Source organism: Lepidochelys kempii, chromosome 3 (assembly GCF_965140265.1).
Source record: "Lepidochelys kempii isolate rLepKem1 chromosome 3, rLepKem1.hap2, whole genome shotgun sequence".
In the NCBI taxonomy this organism is placed as follows: domain Eukaryota; kingdom Metazoa; phylum Chordata; order Testudines; family Cheloniidae; genus Lepidochelys; species Lepidochelys kempii.
Window position 1 is genome coordinate 12,043,307 of NC_133258.1, and position 17,126 is coordinate 12,060,432.

Here is a 17,126-nt window from a genome sequence, read left to right on the forward strand (position 1 = left end):
AATCACAGAACCAGACAAAGATTATACAGATGAACAACAGGGAAATGGGGACTACAGTGATAGAATAACAAAGACATGAGGATTTCACATCCCAGCTATTGATAAGTGAGTTCTTGCCAGACAGGATGCTGTCAAACTAAGTTTCCTTTTACATCTGCTAGGCACTTCCCTTTCTCTGGAGGCATAGGCATTATCAGTACAGGATTGTATTCCTAGCAGCCCAATAGCACATTCTTTCAATGTGACTAGTTTGCAATGTGAGGATGTGACCGGTCGCTTCCCAGCTTATGGCTGCCTCTGCTGCTTAACCAAAGGCCTTGGCCTAAGCACAGGGCCTCAGACTGTCATAGTAAGAGAAGGACCTTACACCAGCAGACAGTGATTTTGATTCTTTTTATACCTCTATAACTAGCTAAGTGATAAGAATACACCTAAATTCTTAGAGTATAGGTCTTTACAGACAGGCCTGAATATCTATATCCTAACAATGAATACGACTCAAGATTACAAGATCTTATGGGTAGAGACCATCTCTTTGTTATATATTGTACAGGGCCCAACACAATGGTACTGGGGCCTGTCAAGGTTCCTCCCCCACTCTGAACGCTAGGGTACAGATGTGGGGACCTGCATGAAAACCTCCTAAGCTTATCTTTACCAGCTTAGGTCAAAAAGTTCCCCAAGGTACAAAATATTCCACCCTTTGTCCTTGGATTGGCCGCTACCACCACCAAACAAATACTGGTTACTGGGGAAGAGCTGTTTGGAAATGTTTTTCCCCCAAAATACTTCCCAAAACCTTGCACCCCACTTCCTGGACAAGGTTTGGTAAAAAGCCTCACCAATTTGCCTAGGTGACTACAGACCCAGACCCTTGGATCTGAGAACAATGAAAAAGCATTTAGTTTTCTTACGAGAAGACTTTTAATAGAAATAGGAGTAAATAGAAGTAAAGAAATCCCCTCTGTAAAATCAGGATAGTAGATACCTTACAGGGTAATTAGATTCAAAACATAGAGAATCCCTCTAGGCAAAAACTTAAGTTACAAAAAAGATACACAGACAGAAACAGTTATTCTATTCAGCACAATTCTTTTCTCAGCCATTTAAAGAAATCATAATCTAACACATACCTAGCTAGATCACTTACTAAAAGTTCTAAGATTCCATTCCTGGTCTATCCCCGGCAAAGGCAGCATAAAGACAGACCCACAGACCCTTTGTTTCTCTCCCTCCTCCCAGCTTTTGAAAGTATCTTGTCTCCTCATTGGTCATTTTGGTCAGGTGCCAGCGAGGTTACCTCTAGCTTCTTAACCCTTTACAGGTGAGAGGATTTTTCCTCTGGCCAGGAGGGATTTTAAAGGGGTTTACCCTTCCCTTTATATTTATGACAGGGCCTTACGGAGTGCGACAATACTGATGATGATGGTGTGTATACCAATAGATTCTAGGCCAAAGAGGATGAGTAGATCATCTGGTCTGACCTCCTGTATAACACAGGCCATTAAATTTCATCCTTACCCCGTATTGTGCCCAATAACTTGTGTTTGACCAAAGCACGATTTCCTGACCTGAAGACATCTAGAGATGCAGAATCGTCACTTCCCTTCTCTCACCGCTAAAATATTATGCCTTATTTCTAATTTAAATGTGTCTTGCTTCAGCTTCCAGCCAGTTTCTCTTTATTTACTTTTCTCTGCTAGATTGAAGAGCCCTTTAGTGCCCAATATTTCTCCCCATGAAGTTACCTATGAACTGTAATCAAAGTCACCTCTCAGTCTTCTTTTTGAGAAGTTAAACAGACTGAGTTCTTTTAAGTCTCACTGGAAGGCATTTCTCCAGCCCTTGAATCATTTTTATGGTTCTTTTCTGCACCGACTCCAATTTCTCAACATGTTTTTTTATGGTGCGCACCAGAGCGACATGCATTATTCCACTATCCAATTCAGCAATGCCAAATAGAGCAGTAAAATCATCTCCCTGCTCCTATTCACTACTCCACTGTTTATACATCCAAGGATTTAATTAGCCACTTCGCCACACCATTGCACTGGAAACTAGGTCCACTATGATCCCTAAATCCTTTTCAGAATCACTTTTTCCAAGGATGCACTCCTCTGGCCTAAAGTATGGCCTGCATTCCTTGTTCCTGGATGTGTAACTTTCCATTGAGCTGTATTAAAAGAAAATGCATTGTCTGAATGATTCCCCCTTGCAGGCAATTCATCTTGCTCTGTGTGACTGCCCTATCCTTGTGATTATGTACGACTCCACCAAACTTTGTGTCGCCCACAAATTTTATCAGCACTGATTTTAAATTTATTCCCATTTATTGATGAAAGTGTTGGACAGTGTTGGGATTCGTACCAATCCCTGCAGAACCCTCTAGAAACACCCCATTTGATGGCAATTCCCTGTTGGTAACTATATTTGGAGATCTGTCAATTCACCAGTTCTTAATCAATTTATCATGTGCTTTAGTGATAGGGAATAATGGTCATTTTTTAATCAGAATGTCATACGGTACTAAATCTTACAAAAAAAATGTAAGTCCTATTTCATCTACGCAATTACCTTTATGAACTAAACTTGTAATGCCCTCAAAAAATGAGATCAGGTTTGCTTGACAAGACCTGTTTGGCATAAAAGAGATAAGGACATCGCCAGTCTGAAAAGAACTTGATATAAATCAAATACAGCATAAGGACTTAACTATATGAAGAGAACATGCACCAGTGTTCTATATCACTATGGACCCCTCTATATCACTACGGACCCCTAATGTTTTCTCTCCGTACCAGGTCTTACACTTCTCTATTTATGTACGTCTATGGCTTCCTTCATTGTAACTAGATTTCATCCTCACTACAGCCCTGGGAGATAGGGAAGCGCCAGTATCCCCATCTTCCTGACAGAGAGCGGAGGCACAGGGTAGATTAAGTGACTTGCCCAAGGTCACACAGAAGGTCTATGGCAGAGCCAGAACTAGACTGCCTAAGGCCCTGACCAATGCCCTCTATACTATTGTGGCTTAATTCGCTTTGTATCAGCGTCACACATCTTCATTTGGTGTCTGTGCCAGGGGAACTTCACCAATGCCGTTATAACCGAGCACGTTTTCCTAACATGGATGGGGCCTACACCCGAGGGGGCACTAAATGCACATGCTGTAGGCTGGTTGTTTTGCTAAGGATTCATCATGCTGGTTAAAGTGCATCAGAGTCCGACCTGTATATTGCAGGCCACTAAATTTCACCCGGATACCCGTATATGGGGAGCCCAACGACTTTAGTTAGAAAAAGCTTTTCAGTCCTCAGGAACCTAAACCATTGTGTGGCACAGGCCTAAGCACAGGAGAGTCCAAGGCTCCACCAAGCCCGATGGCCATGCGATGGCAGGGTGGGATATGCCCAGATGATCCCAGCAGACAATCCTTGCCTCATGCTACAGAGGAAGGCAAAAAAGTCCCCAGGGTCCCTGCCAGGTAACTGTGGATAGTGGGGAAGGGCACTATTGAAAGGTTCTGTGGGGACACGTGACCGCCCCCTGTGTTGCCTCTGCCTCCGCCCCCTGAAACTTGATCCGTAGGTAGACAACATACACCAGCAATTACCTCCTCCTCCTGGTCTTTGTCTTGTGACTGGCCAGCCCCTTCAGAGCTCACAGACCCCTCCCCCCCCCCGCCTGAACTATCCCGAATCGATTTAGCAAGGGTTCAAAACAAGACCAACAAAAGGGGCAACCCAGTTGGGATGCACCATCCCCCATTTGGCACCTGGATGGGATGGTGCTTGGGACTGGATCATCTCAGTTAACAAGAGGCTGGAGAATGATCAGTCTGTTTTTGTTGGACCCTATGTTATGACACCCTAAATTGCATTCTTCCTTATAGGCATATTGGCGGCTGCTGCTGTTTCAGTGCACCCCTACCACCACCCCTTTCCCACTCTCCCGCTTTCCCCATAGCCTTCTTCCCTCACTCACCCCCAGGACTCTCAGGCTGGATGGGGATCCACCAGAGCTACCTGGCGCTGAGCACCCCATCACAGCTCACCTTCCCAGTCTTGAAGATGTCCCCTTGACTCACCTCCACAAGCAGTCTACAAAGCAGACAGTGGGAAGTGCTAAGACTCCAGCAGCAGGGAAAGAGAAGCAGCCCGGTGTAGCCCGGAGGGGTGGTGGTTAGGAGCTCAGCCCACAGCCAGCCGCCCTGCTGCTTCCTTTTTCCCCATGCCACATGGACACAAAGGGAGTGCCACCACCCAGGGGAGGCACTGCCTCCTTACTGCTGGGCATCCTGGCAGGAGGCATACTGAGAAATCTGGGGGGCACGTAACCCCCCCCCACATGCATCACCGCTGGTCCCTGACAATCTAACCTGTGGGAAAATCCTTCCCAACCCCAAATCTAGCAACCATTTAGACCTTGAGCACATGTTCAAGACCCACCAGCCAGGCATCTACGGGGATGTTCTGTACCACCTCAGAGCATTGGCCCACCTTGCTTGGTGTCCCATCTCCAGCTGTGGCCAGTCTCTGATGCTTCAGAGGAAGGCTAACTCCCCTTCCCCTTCTGAATGCATCTGGCAACTGTGCATCAGGGTTAAAAGTCCTTCCTGCCCTTGCAGGTTCCTGGTTGACATCCTGAAACATGAGATTCGATTGCAATCACTGTGTTAATGCTGCGCTGCAAAGGTTATAAGCACGCTGAAAGCAATGCAACAGAATATTACAGGTTTCAGAGTAGCAGCCGTGTTAGTCTGTATTCGCAAAAAGAAAAGGAGGACTTGTGGCACCTTAGAGACTAACAAATTTATCTGAGCATAAGCTTTCGTGAACTACAGGTCACTTCATCGGATGCGTTCACCTAGAAGCTCCAACAAAGACAGGGACCTCATTGTGCTAGGCACTGTATAAACGTATAGAGAAGGGCAGTCCCTGTCCCATGCACGTTGCAACCTAAATAAACCAAAGGGGAGAGGGGAAGCAGATGCACAGGGAGGGGAGCCAGATGCAAAGTCAGATGAAGTGAGTTGCCCAAGGCCACACAAATGAGTTGCCCGTGGTCAGGGGCAGAGCTTGGACTAGAAACAGCGTCTTCTAACTCCCAGCCCAGTGCCCTTTCCCCAGCCCTACTGGCTCACCTCGTGGCATCAGGATCACGTTTTCTCAGTTTACAAAATAAAACAATGATTTTTCTTCCTGCCAGCCCTGCAAACGCAGGGTCCACTCTTACAGCACTTACTCCAGCAAATTTGCTATTGACTTCAGCAGGAGCTTTACCGGAGGAAGGACTGCAAGACTCTGCCTGTCACCTGGGATGTGAAAAGCACGCTGGGCTCTTCCTGCGTCTTCCATCATCATCAGTTACAAAGACTCTGCAGATGGAGCTTGCTGCCAGTGGTACATTAGGTGGGATTGAATCCGTAGCCGTGCTAGCTCGGCAGTGTTAAGGAAAGTGGTGGCATGGCTTTATCAGTAAAGTAAGCAGATGTCACCTGGAGCAGGTGAAATGAGACTAGGGACTGGTCTATTCTAACGCTGTAAATCGATCTAAGTTACACTAGCTCAGTTATGTACGTTACCAAACTGAAGTCGAGGTAACTTAGCTTGACTTATGGCGGTGTCTACACCACGCTATGTCGACGGGAGATGCTCTTCCGTTGACATAGCTTCCGCCTCTCAGGGAGGTGGAGTACGGACAATGACGGGAGAGCGCTCTCCCATTGATTTAGCGTGTCTTCTCCAGACCCGCTAAATCGACACCGCTGCATCGATCACAGCAGTGCTGATTTAGCGGGTCGTGTAGACATGGCCTAGATCTGCATCAGAAGCATATACCTGGATTGTTTGTTTATTTATTTTGCAAAGATTTTAGCAACTGTATAAAGTACTCAAAATAAGAGTAAGAAGCAGCCTGCCTGCATGCACCCCAATGCAGGATTGGAGCTTTAGAAGACAATGTCAGCTCAAAAGTCGTATGTTGTCACAAAACCAGATAATGTGCCTGATAATGCTTCAGGTTATTAAGAATGCTTACTTTTTGCATTTTCCGCTTTGGATAATGAAAATCAATGATACCCGGTTTCATGTTTGTGTTTTCAGTCAACATTACTTTTGTTTTTCAATCATTTTCTTTTTCATGTCCCCCGTGCTGCTTTGTCTGAGTTCCAAACACTGCAGGGGGAAAAGGGTCATGCTTTATAGTAAGCTTCCATTTAGAAATGGCTCACAAAGGGTTAATACATTATTAATAGCTGCATGCTACAGACATGAATACTATGTGTTACGGGTGGTCATAAGCAACCTATTAACCTGTTGAACTCCATACCAATCTTTATCCCACTTATTGAAACATCTGTTAATCAATGATTAACCTTTTATAATCTATCTGTGAATGGCACCTTCATATAAAATGTGAGGAAAACTGTTGTCATATGAATAATTTTGTGTTACGTGTGGAGATATTTAATTGCTGGTATGTTTTATATCAATATATTTTTACAACTTGCTTATAAGGGGTTAATAGATGACTAATAGATATGCAATATATATTTAAAAAATTGTTATAGAGTCTACTAATTAAAGTGCAATTTCCCCTTTAACAGTCATTTTCCAGTGACCACCACACTTCAGTTAGCAAAAGGCTCTAGAATGGGGCAGAGACATAAACAGGAAGGGAAGAAAAAGACAGGGACCTACTGGTAAGGTAAAGAGTAAAGGGATTTTCTCTTTCAGATATAGAAGCAAATGGAGTACCAGGAAACACAACGAGACAGATAAAGGAGTTGCACCAACAGACAGTTAAAGCCAGGTCAATGCAGAAGATAAGTCCTGTTGAACATAAAAGGACGAGTAGAAAGAACTTATCCCTGGCTAGGAAACATGACAGCAGCCATCCATTACATGGAAGAACAGCTCTGTGGGGTTCTCTGGAACTTCAGCAGCGTGGTGCCAAGGAGTTCTGTGACTGGAAGGATACCCATCAGCAGCAGTTTGCTTGCACCCACGGAAAAGAGATGGGAGGAGTAGAGCCTGTTCCCCAGAATGTGAACAGAGAGAGGCAGGAGACGGCTGTGGGATCTTGAGGAGATGTGTAAGGGAAAGGATGAGCTGTGGTACCATCAACATGAAACATTTTCTGGGAGGAAATCCAATGGAACATAGAAACCTGAGACTCTTCTTCCACTGGTGTGGTCAGAAAAAGCATATTAGCACTGGACACTTGCAAACACTTTAGGATAGTTAACAGCGAAGACATGTTCTTAGTGGTTAAAGCAGTAAATCTGATCTGTCCATCGTTTGTTTTCCCGCTCTCCTTAGTCCCTGATTTAGCAAAGTACTTAAATCCATCACTAGTCAGAAAAGCAGGTGCATATGTACCACTTCATTGTGGCTTAAGCATACGCTTAAGTACTTTCCTGAATAGAAATGGATCTAAGCAATGGCTTAAAACTCAGAAGGTGCTCTGTTGAATTAGGGCCTTACCCTGTGACCCCTTCAGGTCAGCAGCCTTCCCTTCCTGAATGTTTGGAAATGCCTAGCACATCGTGACCATTGCCATTATTGTTAATAATAATAATAATGAACTGGGAGGCTGGTCTGATTCATAGATTCTAAGCCTAGAAGGTACCATTGTGATCATCTAGTCTGACTTCCTTTATAACACAGGTCATAGGACTTCCGTGAAATAATTTCCTTTTTGAAGTAGAGTATATCTTTTAGAAAAAAACATCTTGATTTAAAAGTTGCCAGTGATGAAAAATCTACCACATTTCTTGATATGTTGTTCCAATGATTAATTACGCTCACTGTTAAAAAAAATTACGCCTTTTTTCCCATCTGGACTTGTCTCACTTCAACTTCCAGCCATTGGATCTTTGTTATACTTTTGTCTTATAGATTAAATAGCCTATTATCAAATATTAGTTCCCCATGTAGACACTTACAGACTGTGTTCAAGTCACCCCTTAACCTTCTCTTTGTTAAACAGATTGAGCTCCTTGAATCTATCGTGATAAGGCAGGTTTTCCAATCCTTTCATCATTCTCATGGCTCTTCTCGGACCCCTCTTCTGGTTTCTCCTCCTGAGTGACTCTCTACAATGGGTCACTGGAATTCTCTGTCCCTCTCTTTACTGAGCTGTAAAATGGAGAGTGTTAATACTTGCCTCCCTCAAAAGAGGGTGGGGAGACTTTATTATGGCACCACAGGATCCTTGGGTGAAGGGTGCTCTGCAAGCACAAGATGTTATTTCCATTCATCTATAGAACAGGTCCAGCATGTGCTTGTGTCATGGCTGCCATTTGGGCCAACACTAGGGATTAAAGTGGGGACCTCTAGAACTGAAAACACAAGAGTCTCCAGCTTATGCTAAAGAGCCAGCTTCAGGGATGCTGACCAGTAGGCAGAGGCAGCTCGTCCCAAGCATCTGAGATTCACAGCAGTTCAAATTCCAGACAAGGCCCAAGTTATGTGACCGCAGCCATTTTGCCTGGCACAGTAGGGACTGAATCATGATGAAAGCATCAGTGTGTAGAGCTCTTTCTCAAGAGTGAGGTTTTGGATCAGTCTGCTGCTCTGTGGACCGGGCGCAGAAGGTTACTCAGAGCACGCAGTGGCCAGTGAGTTACACTTTCCCACATCAGCCCTTCTACTCTGCCTCTGTCCTGCTCCACAGAGACTCTCTCTGGTAGTGAGAGAATGATTCATTCACCATGTCCCCTCAGTCAGCGGCCTGTCCGCTAAGACTAAATGCCAGCTCCTGCCTACCAGCACATTTCATATAGCCTATTGAAAAGCCATCAGAGGGTAACAACCTTCAGTACTGTCACTGCCAGTCTCAGCTGGATTCAAACCCGATCACCTTAGCCATGAAAGGATTCTGTCATTGTGCACATAGACCCCATTCTACCATGGCCACTAAGGGGTTAACAGGAAGGCTAGCTATCTCCTCAGCATTGGCTAACTGCTGGTCCAGGAACAGCTGGGGGATCTGAAGGCTGCAGAGGAGAGGAGGGAGGGACCATTCAGAGGAGATGCCTTCAGCACCAGACAGCTGGACTTCCAGGCATGGAGAATCAAAGAATGTGAGTCTGGAACAGGTCTACAGGAGAGGAAAGGTAGGAAGCAGTAAGGGACTGTGAGGAACTGTCCCAGCTGCTTAATGCAGGTTCCCTGGGCTGGATCACAGAAGAGTGGGTGGGCCCGGGTTCCTCTATCCTCTCCTGCAAAGGAGATAGTAAAACCCCTAAGACTAAGGGGATCAGGACTGTTAGAGGGCTTTCCCTCCACCCTCCCACTTCCCTGGTTCTTGTCATGCCGACAGCAAGCAGCAAAAGACCAGAAGGCCGAAGCGCAGGCAATGCAATGTTTATTGGGGTTAATTTCCAGCAAGCATGATTCCAATTTTCCCACCCACTTCCTGTTTGACCCCAGTTTAGAGTGTAAGAGTCTCAGCTATACCTTAACCAATCATTTTTCTGAAATCTTATCTAGCCAATCCTAACATATTGTAACATAATTCTCTAACCAATTATATCCCACTACCCTAATTAACCTAGCAAAATTAATTATACAGCAGACAGAAGCAATTAGAGAACCAGACAGATTAACAATAGAAAAGTGGGGGCCATAAAGGTAAAACAATACAGAAATGAGGGTTTCACAACCACAACCATTGATAAGTGATTTCTTGCCAGACAGATTTCTTGCTATTAAACTAAACTTTCTTTAACCATTTTCTTTATCTGGTGGTGATGGGCGCTATCAGAACAGGATCGTCTTCCTAGCAGCCCAATAGCACCTTATTTCAGTGTGACTAGTTTGGAATGTGAGGATATGACCGGTCGCTTCCCAGCTTATGGCTGCCCCTGCTGCTTAGCCAAAGGCCTTAGCCGAAGAACAAGGCCTCAGACTACCCTAGAGAGAAGGCCCAGACAGAGGTGGACTTGTGATTTTAATTCTTTGTTTTATACCTCTATAACTAACTAAGTGAAAAAAATACACTGAAGTTCTTGAATTATAGGCCTTTACAGGCAGGCCTGAATATCTGTATTCTAACAAAGACACCGCAGAGGCTTGGGATTTTCAACCCTTTGCTAGGGTTATTGGACTCCTGGTCTATCAGACACTATTGGCCTGGAAGGGGAGAAACTATAAATGACTTGTCGGCGGGAGTTAGAAGAAGAAGCCGCTCGGAACGTGGCCAAGCAACTGTTGGTGGACTGGGGGGGGGGGGGGGGAGAAAGTGAGGCAGAGATGCTGTTACACCTTTAACATCCATGAGAGGGTGCTGGCTAGCAGAGATCTCCCTAGATGGATCCCCAATGCGCGGCCATGTACACCCCCACATTGTATTATTTTCACTAGGTGAGACTAGAAGAGGCTTAAGAGTGCCCAGGTTGCTACTGGACTTTGATGGTCACTAGCCATAAAGGAAATAGAGCAAATGGAAGCAACTGAGCTAGAAGCAGGTGCTAACTCTGCCCAGGGTCAGTCCAGGTCATCTAGGATTCTAGAGCTGGCCCCTATTTTTACAGAAAGGCCCACACGTGGTCCTGGCCCCTCCTGTATGTCTCCTCTGAAAGAAGACCTTTACCAAAGCACCATGGCCTCCTTATGATCATGTTGGGGCGCTGGTTCAGGATTGGGTCAGAGAACAGTCAGTCACATGTAGACTCACCAACACTCGCTCCTGCACTACCCCGGGTTCATAGTTTCATCAGGACAGATTCTCAGCTGGTGTAAATCAATGTAGCTCCCAGGCATCCCAGCTTTACAAGGGAAGAACTGAGAGATTAATAGATGTATCCAAAGTTACACAGGAAGTCTGTGGCAGAGCTTGGAAATGAACCCAAATATCTTGAGTCTTAGCCCAGGGCCTTACTTCGAGGAGGAAGGATGGTCCAATGGTTCAGGTACTAGCCTGGGTTGTGGGAGATCCAGGTGGAATTCCTGCTGTGCCCCAGACTTCCTGTGCGTAATCTTGCGCAAGTCCCATAGTTTCTCTGTGCCTCAGTTCCTCAGCTGTAAAACAGGTATAATAGCCCTGCCCTGCCTCCATGGGAGTGTTGTGAGGATACATTTATTACAATCTGAGTCGCTTAGATACTATGGTGATGGGGGCTATACAAGTACTTAGCATAGATGGATAAGATCAGGCTTCCTCTCATTGACTCACAATCTGTGGTATCTGCATTTATGATATGCCCTTCATTATGTTATCTTAGCACTGTGCACATAAATAAAAGTACCATTGAATTCTGTGCAAACACATCCACTTTCTGTGCTTGCCTTTTGCCCCATTAATTTTTGGTGTGAGTGAGTATATAGGGGGGAAATGCAGGGAAAAAGGAGAGACCCATGAGGAGCATCAGTGGAGAAGGGAGGTGGGAAGGAAGAGGTTCCACCGAAGGGAATGCTGAAAGAATGGTGAGCGAGGGAGAAAGAGAACCAGAAAAGGACAAAGTCACAGCAGCCAAAGGAAAAGGGAGTCTCAAGAAAAGCACCAGCCATGGTGTCAAAGGCATCATGGAAAATGAGAATAGAGGGAGAACCTTAGACTTGGAAGGAAGAGGAAGCATCATTAGAGACTTCTGGGAGGGCAGTCTTGGTGGAATGGAGAGGACAAATGCCAGATTGGAGCAGATGCAGGAGTGAGACCAAAGCACTGAGGAGAAACCAGCCCACTCATGAAGCATGGGAAGGAGGAAGATGTGGGCAGAGGAAGGGAGAAGCAGGGAAGAGTTAAGTTTTCTGTCGAGTAGGAAGACAAAAGCCAGCCTGACCAGAGGAGAGAGCTGGGAGGTGATTGGGTTGCACAAGTTGAGGTGTTGGGTCTGGAGGGGATGGGTCAAGTTGATGGAAGATTGTGAAGTGAGATTCAAGTAGCTTAAGTACAGGGAATTCCATTATCAGAGCCAATGGCCTTCTCTATACTAGGACTTTCCCTCTCTTGCAGCCCTAGTGTAGACAACGTGCCAGCAAGGTTTTAGGCTCTTTTGGAAATTTAAGCTTAGGAGAGCTAGACACCCCCTGCCATTGAATTTTAATGGGAGTTGGGCAGTTAACTCCTTTGACAATCCCAGCCTTAAGCACCACAGCCTGCTCTGAGCAAGGTTGGAAGACATGGGCTAAAATCCTGGCCCCATTGAAGTCAATAGCAAAATGTCCATGGGCTTCAGTGGGGCCAGGATTTCACCCATGGAGAATAAAAATGCCAGCAGCTACCTGGAGTCCTGTGCCCACTAACACTTGAATGCTGACACTGTTGCAACCGATAAGGTAGCTGAACTGGTGTCAGAGTAGCAGCCGTGTTAGTCTGTATTCTCAAAAAGAAAAGGAGTACTTGTGGCACCTTAGAGACTAACCAATTGATTTGAGCATGAGCTTTCGTGAGCTACAGCTCACTACGCCTGGCCTGTGAGAATCCCTAGATGCTGCCGTGAGCAAGTTTTCTTACGTGGCAGTGGGTTTTCCCTTCTCCCCTGACTTCTGAGGCGGAGAGGGAGCCGTGTTCCAGACAGATTAGCCTACGGCTTTGGGCCAGAGTTGATGAGACTTCACCAAGATACAGGCACAGACACGTGGAGAGAGGGGAAAAAAAGAGAGCCTGTGAAAAATTAAAATGACAAGGCTGGTTAGGGAGTGGAGATAACTGGGGATGTAGTGAAATTAATTGCAGTCTGGGTTGAAAGAATCATGTTCCTAAAACAAAATTTCAGCTCCCCCTTCTCCCAACAGCATCAGTGAGATTATAAACCCTTTCATTGCCCTTTTGTGTTACAAATAAAACTATTTGTTATGATTATTTGTTATTTCCACAGTGCTAAAGGTATGCATGGTATTTTACAGGCAAATCAGAGACAGGCTTGTAGTCAAAGACTCTGATCCTGCAAAGATTCATTGTGGGTAGTTCCATTAGGTGTAAAATGAAGCACACACCTAAATCCTCACTGGATTGGGTCTTAAATGAGAAGTAACACTTCTGGTACGTCTACACTGCAAGTGATTGTAGCATGGGTTGGCATGCCCATCTGAGCTTTAATCTAGCTAGAGTGTAGAATCATAGCAGCGTAGACACGGCAGTACAGGCTAGCAACCAGAGTACGTACCCAGGCTTCCTGATGGTTTTGGACTCCGGCATTGGTTAGCCACCGAAGGTCAAGCCCTCAGGAGAAGCTGAGTATGTACTCTGGTTCCTAGTCTATGTTGCCATGTCTGCTATTGTTACCTGAACTAGTTAGGTTTAAAGCAAGCTAGCACAAGTATACCTCCCCGAGCTACAATCACACTTTCACAGGCAGGGGAGAGGTACCCGTCAGGTGGGACGACGGATATTCAGTGCCAGTGTAAACCTAGTCCCAAAACAAAACAAAAAGGCTGAACAGTGTTGGGAAATGAAATGTTTCTGGTTTTTATTTTGTGATTTGTTATTCCCCACTCCTCCTTTTTTCATCTTGCCACTGGGGGGTGGGGGAAGAGAGAAGAGGGAGAAAAAGGAGCAAAAAACCAATGAATGAGGTGAAAAAACAGAAATGGGAAAATGTTTGTTTTCTGTTTTGAAAACTGAAACGTTTTTGGGGTGCGGGCAATTTTTTAGTCAAAATAATCCAATTGTTTTCAAAGCAATCTGAATTTCCCGCCAACACTTTCCTTTTCAAACCCAGAGCTTTGCTTGCTGAAGGAAGTCGTGAAAGAAACCAGATGCCCCCTGGTAGTGGAAGTTTTCTCGGGCACCTCTCCTTCGTCCAGGCTGCCGGCAGAGAGAAGGGCTGGCTTTCAGAAGGACCAAGTCCTCACAATTCCAGCTGAAGTCAATGGGTTGTCAGCGCTTCAGAAAATCATGCCCAGTCCCCAACAGTGTTCAGATTAGTGATGCACCCATCCAAGCAAATTACTACCTATTACTGGAATTGCTTGTCCAGTACTGCATCTTATTCTGTGATAAATTTCACCATTCATTAGGGCTCTGATCCACAAAACCATTTAAGCACATACTTAACTTTAAGCATATGAATGATTAAATGCCAGCTTTGAAGCACATGCTGAAATGCTTCGAAGGACTGGGGCCTGGGTTATCTGATTCATTTCCCAGTAGGTCATTTTGTCTATCCCCGTGACTGGATTGTGTGTGATTGGATGAATATGCCTTTCCTACCATGCACTTTGTCAATTTCAGACTACAGTGAAGATGACACATATATACAATATACAATACAAATTATACTAACCACCACCCCCAACTCTTGCTCCCCCTCCCACTACTGTCTTTTCATGCCTAGGTGCTGACAAAAGTTATTTGTCGTATTTCCTCCTCTTGGTGACTGACAGGAGACTGGTGTCAAGTGAGAAAATGAAATGTAAATTTTATTAAACACTCCTCTCATCTCTTTGTATCAATCCAGATTCCAGCCTAACATAGCAAATCAAATCCTGTCTTTGCCAGGCCTGAGGGCAAATGTAGAATAATTTCTCCTTAATACTATTGCCTCCTAGTAAAATATTTTTCTGTTTAGTAAATGAAAATTTAAAATGCAAACCTTGTTTTAATCCCAAAGAAAAAGATGTGCATTTCAGGGGAAGAATACTACACTTCATTCTGTTCTGCCTTGTGCTTTCTTCTTGTTTTCAGACCCAACAATGATGATTAGCTTCAGTTTAAATGGCAACTCCCATTTAAGTCTTGTCCGTCAGGACTTTCTAGATGTCCATCATGGGGCTTAGTAGCAGGTCCAGAGATGATTCTGATACATTTAATTTGAAATAGCATTATAATTACTGTAATGAATTGGTGTGTGCAACGCTGCTACCTACTGGATGGAATCGAAAATGCTCAGCTGTGTGTCAGAAGCTTTATACTATCATCATAATCCTTTAGCTGCAGTGTTCAGGCCTGTGTTTTCAGAAAAGGACGATCTCTATTCCAACCTTGCTGTTTCTGTGAATTTAGATTTTTCTATCAGTAGACCGCCAGGTGGACTTCCCCAGAGACGGGCTCTCAGGGCTTCCAGGGTCCGTATTCCTGGGCAGCATGGAAGCCCTAGGAACCTTGCAGTGACACAGTGGTGCCATCTTGCAAACTCTTCACTGTTCTTTACAAGCCACTCCTGTCTCTGACCTGACAAACTCATTACACCACTTTCATGGTATTTATCCATGAAGGGTAGCACGCACGGTCTCCACTGAGAGCTTGTAACTTATCAGGACTCATAGTCGTTGCGAGATGTGTGTATGCGTAACATTTTAGGGACAATGTAACTATATTGAAAATCATGTCTTATGGTCTTGGAGTCAAAATGAATCACCAGTAAATCATGTCTCAGTGGTGACCCATTCAAGCTGGGGGGGGGGCGTTGTCACCCTCCCTGGCGAGCCAATTACAGAATGTACTTCTCAGTGGTCTACCTTTGTACCACTCCAGAAAAGTCAATGAAAAACCATCAGTGACAAACTATAAACTTCAAAACCACTTGGAAATGAAAATGAATGACAGGACAGTGAGGGGGAGGACCCTGCCTGGGAATAGAGAAAAGGCTGATTCAGTATATCACAGGGTGGAGAAAGACACTCTGCATCCATTCACTGAGGAGACAGCTACTTGAGCAGGGGTGTTTCATGAAATCTTGGATCCTGGTTCCTGAGAAGCCAGCCAGCTCTGCAACAGACTGAACTTTCTGGGAGGGGGTTGGGGGCGATATACATTGTTAGAAAGGAAAGGTCACTATTAATGAGTATAGGCCCCTAATTCGCATTGTATGATTTTGTTTTTATTTTGTAACCAGTCTCTTGTTTCTAGTGGAACCTCTACTCTTTCTGAATAAACATTCTTTGGTTTTATTCTGAGTGCTCTCAAGTGCTTTGTGTTTTGCAGGAGCGATGAGGTAAGGTAAAACTGGGAAACAGGGCTATGCTGTTGCTGTGGGACCAGAGGATCTGGGATTGCTAAGAGTAGCCAGTACTGGGCTGGATAACACAGGGGAACACTTCAGTGGGACTGCGGTGCTTGTATGGTTACCGTTCAAGGCAAAGACAGGGCTGGGATGGCCTGGAGGAGAGGGCTTGAATGGCGGACAGGCTGGGGGTGCTAAGGAGCTGGAGACAGCAGATAACAAGTTGAGGCTCACTCCTGGGTATCCTGAGCACTGTCACACTCACATCCTAAGCTCCCTGAGCTACCTGGCTTCCCAACTCAGGGAGCAGTGGCAATGATTTGAAAAGGTCGAACGGAAATGCTGTTTTGACAGTTTCCAAAATGAAATTCCAGAATTCCCATCTCACGGGACAGTTACCCCAAATAACAGAAGAGGAAACAGGGACACAGAAAAGTTAAGTAACTCAAAGGTCACCAAAGGGCATCCGTGGCAAAGGAATAAGCAAAAAGCACCAAGTTCTCCTGTCTCCCTGTGTTAAGTTCTCTGTCCTAGACGCCTTCCACACAAAAAAGTGTGGTAGACTATACCAATAATAAATACAGGGCGAGGAAGGATGCTTTTGCAGTTAAGGCCCTGGATGGGAACTCAGAAGATCTCAGTTCAATTCCACTCTCACAGACTCACCTTGGGTGAGTCATTTCATCTCTCTGTGCATTGGTTCCCCATGAATAAAATGGGAAAGATACTCCCTTTCTCCATCCCTTGTTTGTCGTTTCTTTTTAGACTGTAAGCTCTTCAGAGCAGAGACCATCTCTGACTATGTGCTGGTTGAGTGCCTAGCACAATGTAGTCTCCACCAAGATCAGGGCCACTAGGCGCTACTTCAGATAAATAACAACAACATATGCAGCCAAGTTTGTTGCCTTTTCAAAGCACCAAGATTTAAAAGGTATCTTCTGTACTGAAGTGCTGTCAAATCACAGGAATTACCGGATCCCCTAATATCACTATTCCCTCCTCCGCCTCGCCAACTTAAATTCTCCCATGCCTCAAGCTACAGGGCTATTGGGACTCAGAGCTCTAGATATCTCCACCCAGCAGATCAGTCATTTCACGCTGCCAGTGGGCTTCTTTACTATTCTAATACAGAACCGATTGCGCATTGTGACTAATAACATTGGCTGTATGAAAGAATTATTGCTATAAAGACTGAGAAAGGCCTCCTTGGATTTCTAGACAGGACAGTCTTGAT

The 17,126-nt window shown here is 45.1% G+C and overlaps 1 protein-coding gene across 22 annotated transcripts in view; it reads left to right on the forward strand.

The window, feature by feature from the left end:
* The window catches only part of PKHD1 (PKHD1 ciliary IPT domain containing fibrocystin/polyductin), a 467,199-nt gene that overhangs the window by 387,564 nt on the left and 62,509 nt on the right, over positions 1-17,126 (forward strand). For 8 of the 22 annotated variants that reach the window (XM_073335703.1, XM_073335707.1, XM_073335714.1 and 5 more), the window contains 2 exons: positions 5,271-5,411; positions 6,738-13,763. The exons of 4 other annotated variants lie outside the window; for them this stretch is intronic. In XM_073335703.1, coding sequence (XP_073191804.1) covers positions 5,271-5,411; positions 6,738-7,087 — 491 coding nt within the window. In that variant the 3' untranslated portion in view covers positions 7,088-13,763. Of the gene's footprint in view, positions 1-5,208; positions 5,412-6,737; positions 15,846-17,126 lie in introns of those variants that run through there. 10 more of the 22 variants (XM_073335711.1, XM_073335717.1, XR_012157890.1 and 7 more) reach the window with 9 other exon arrangements.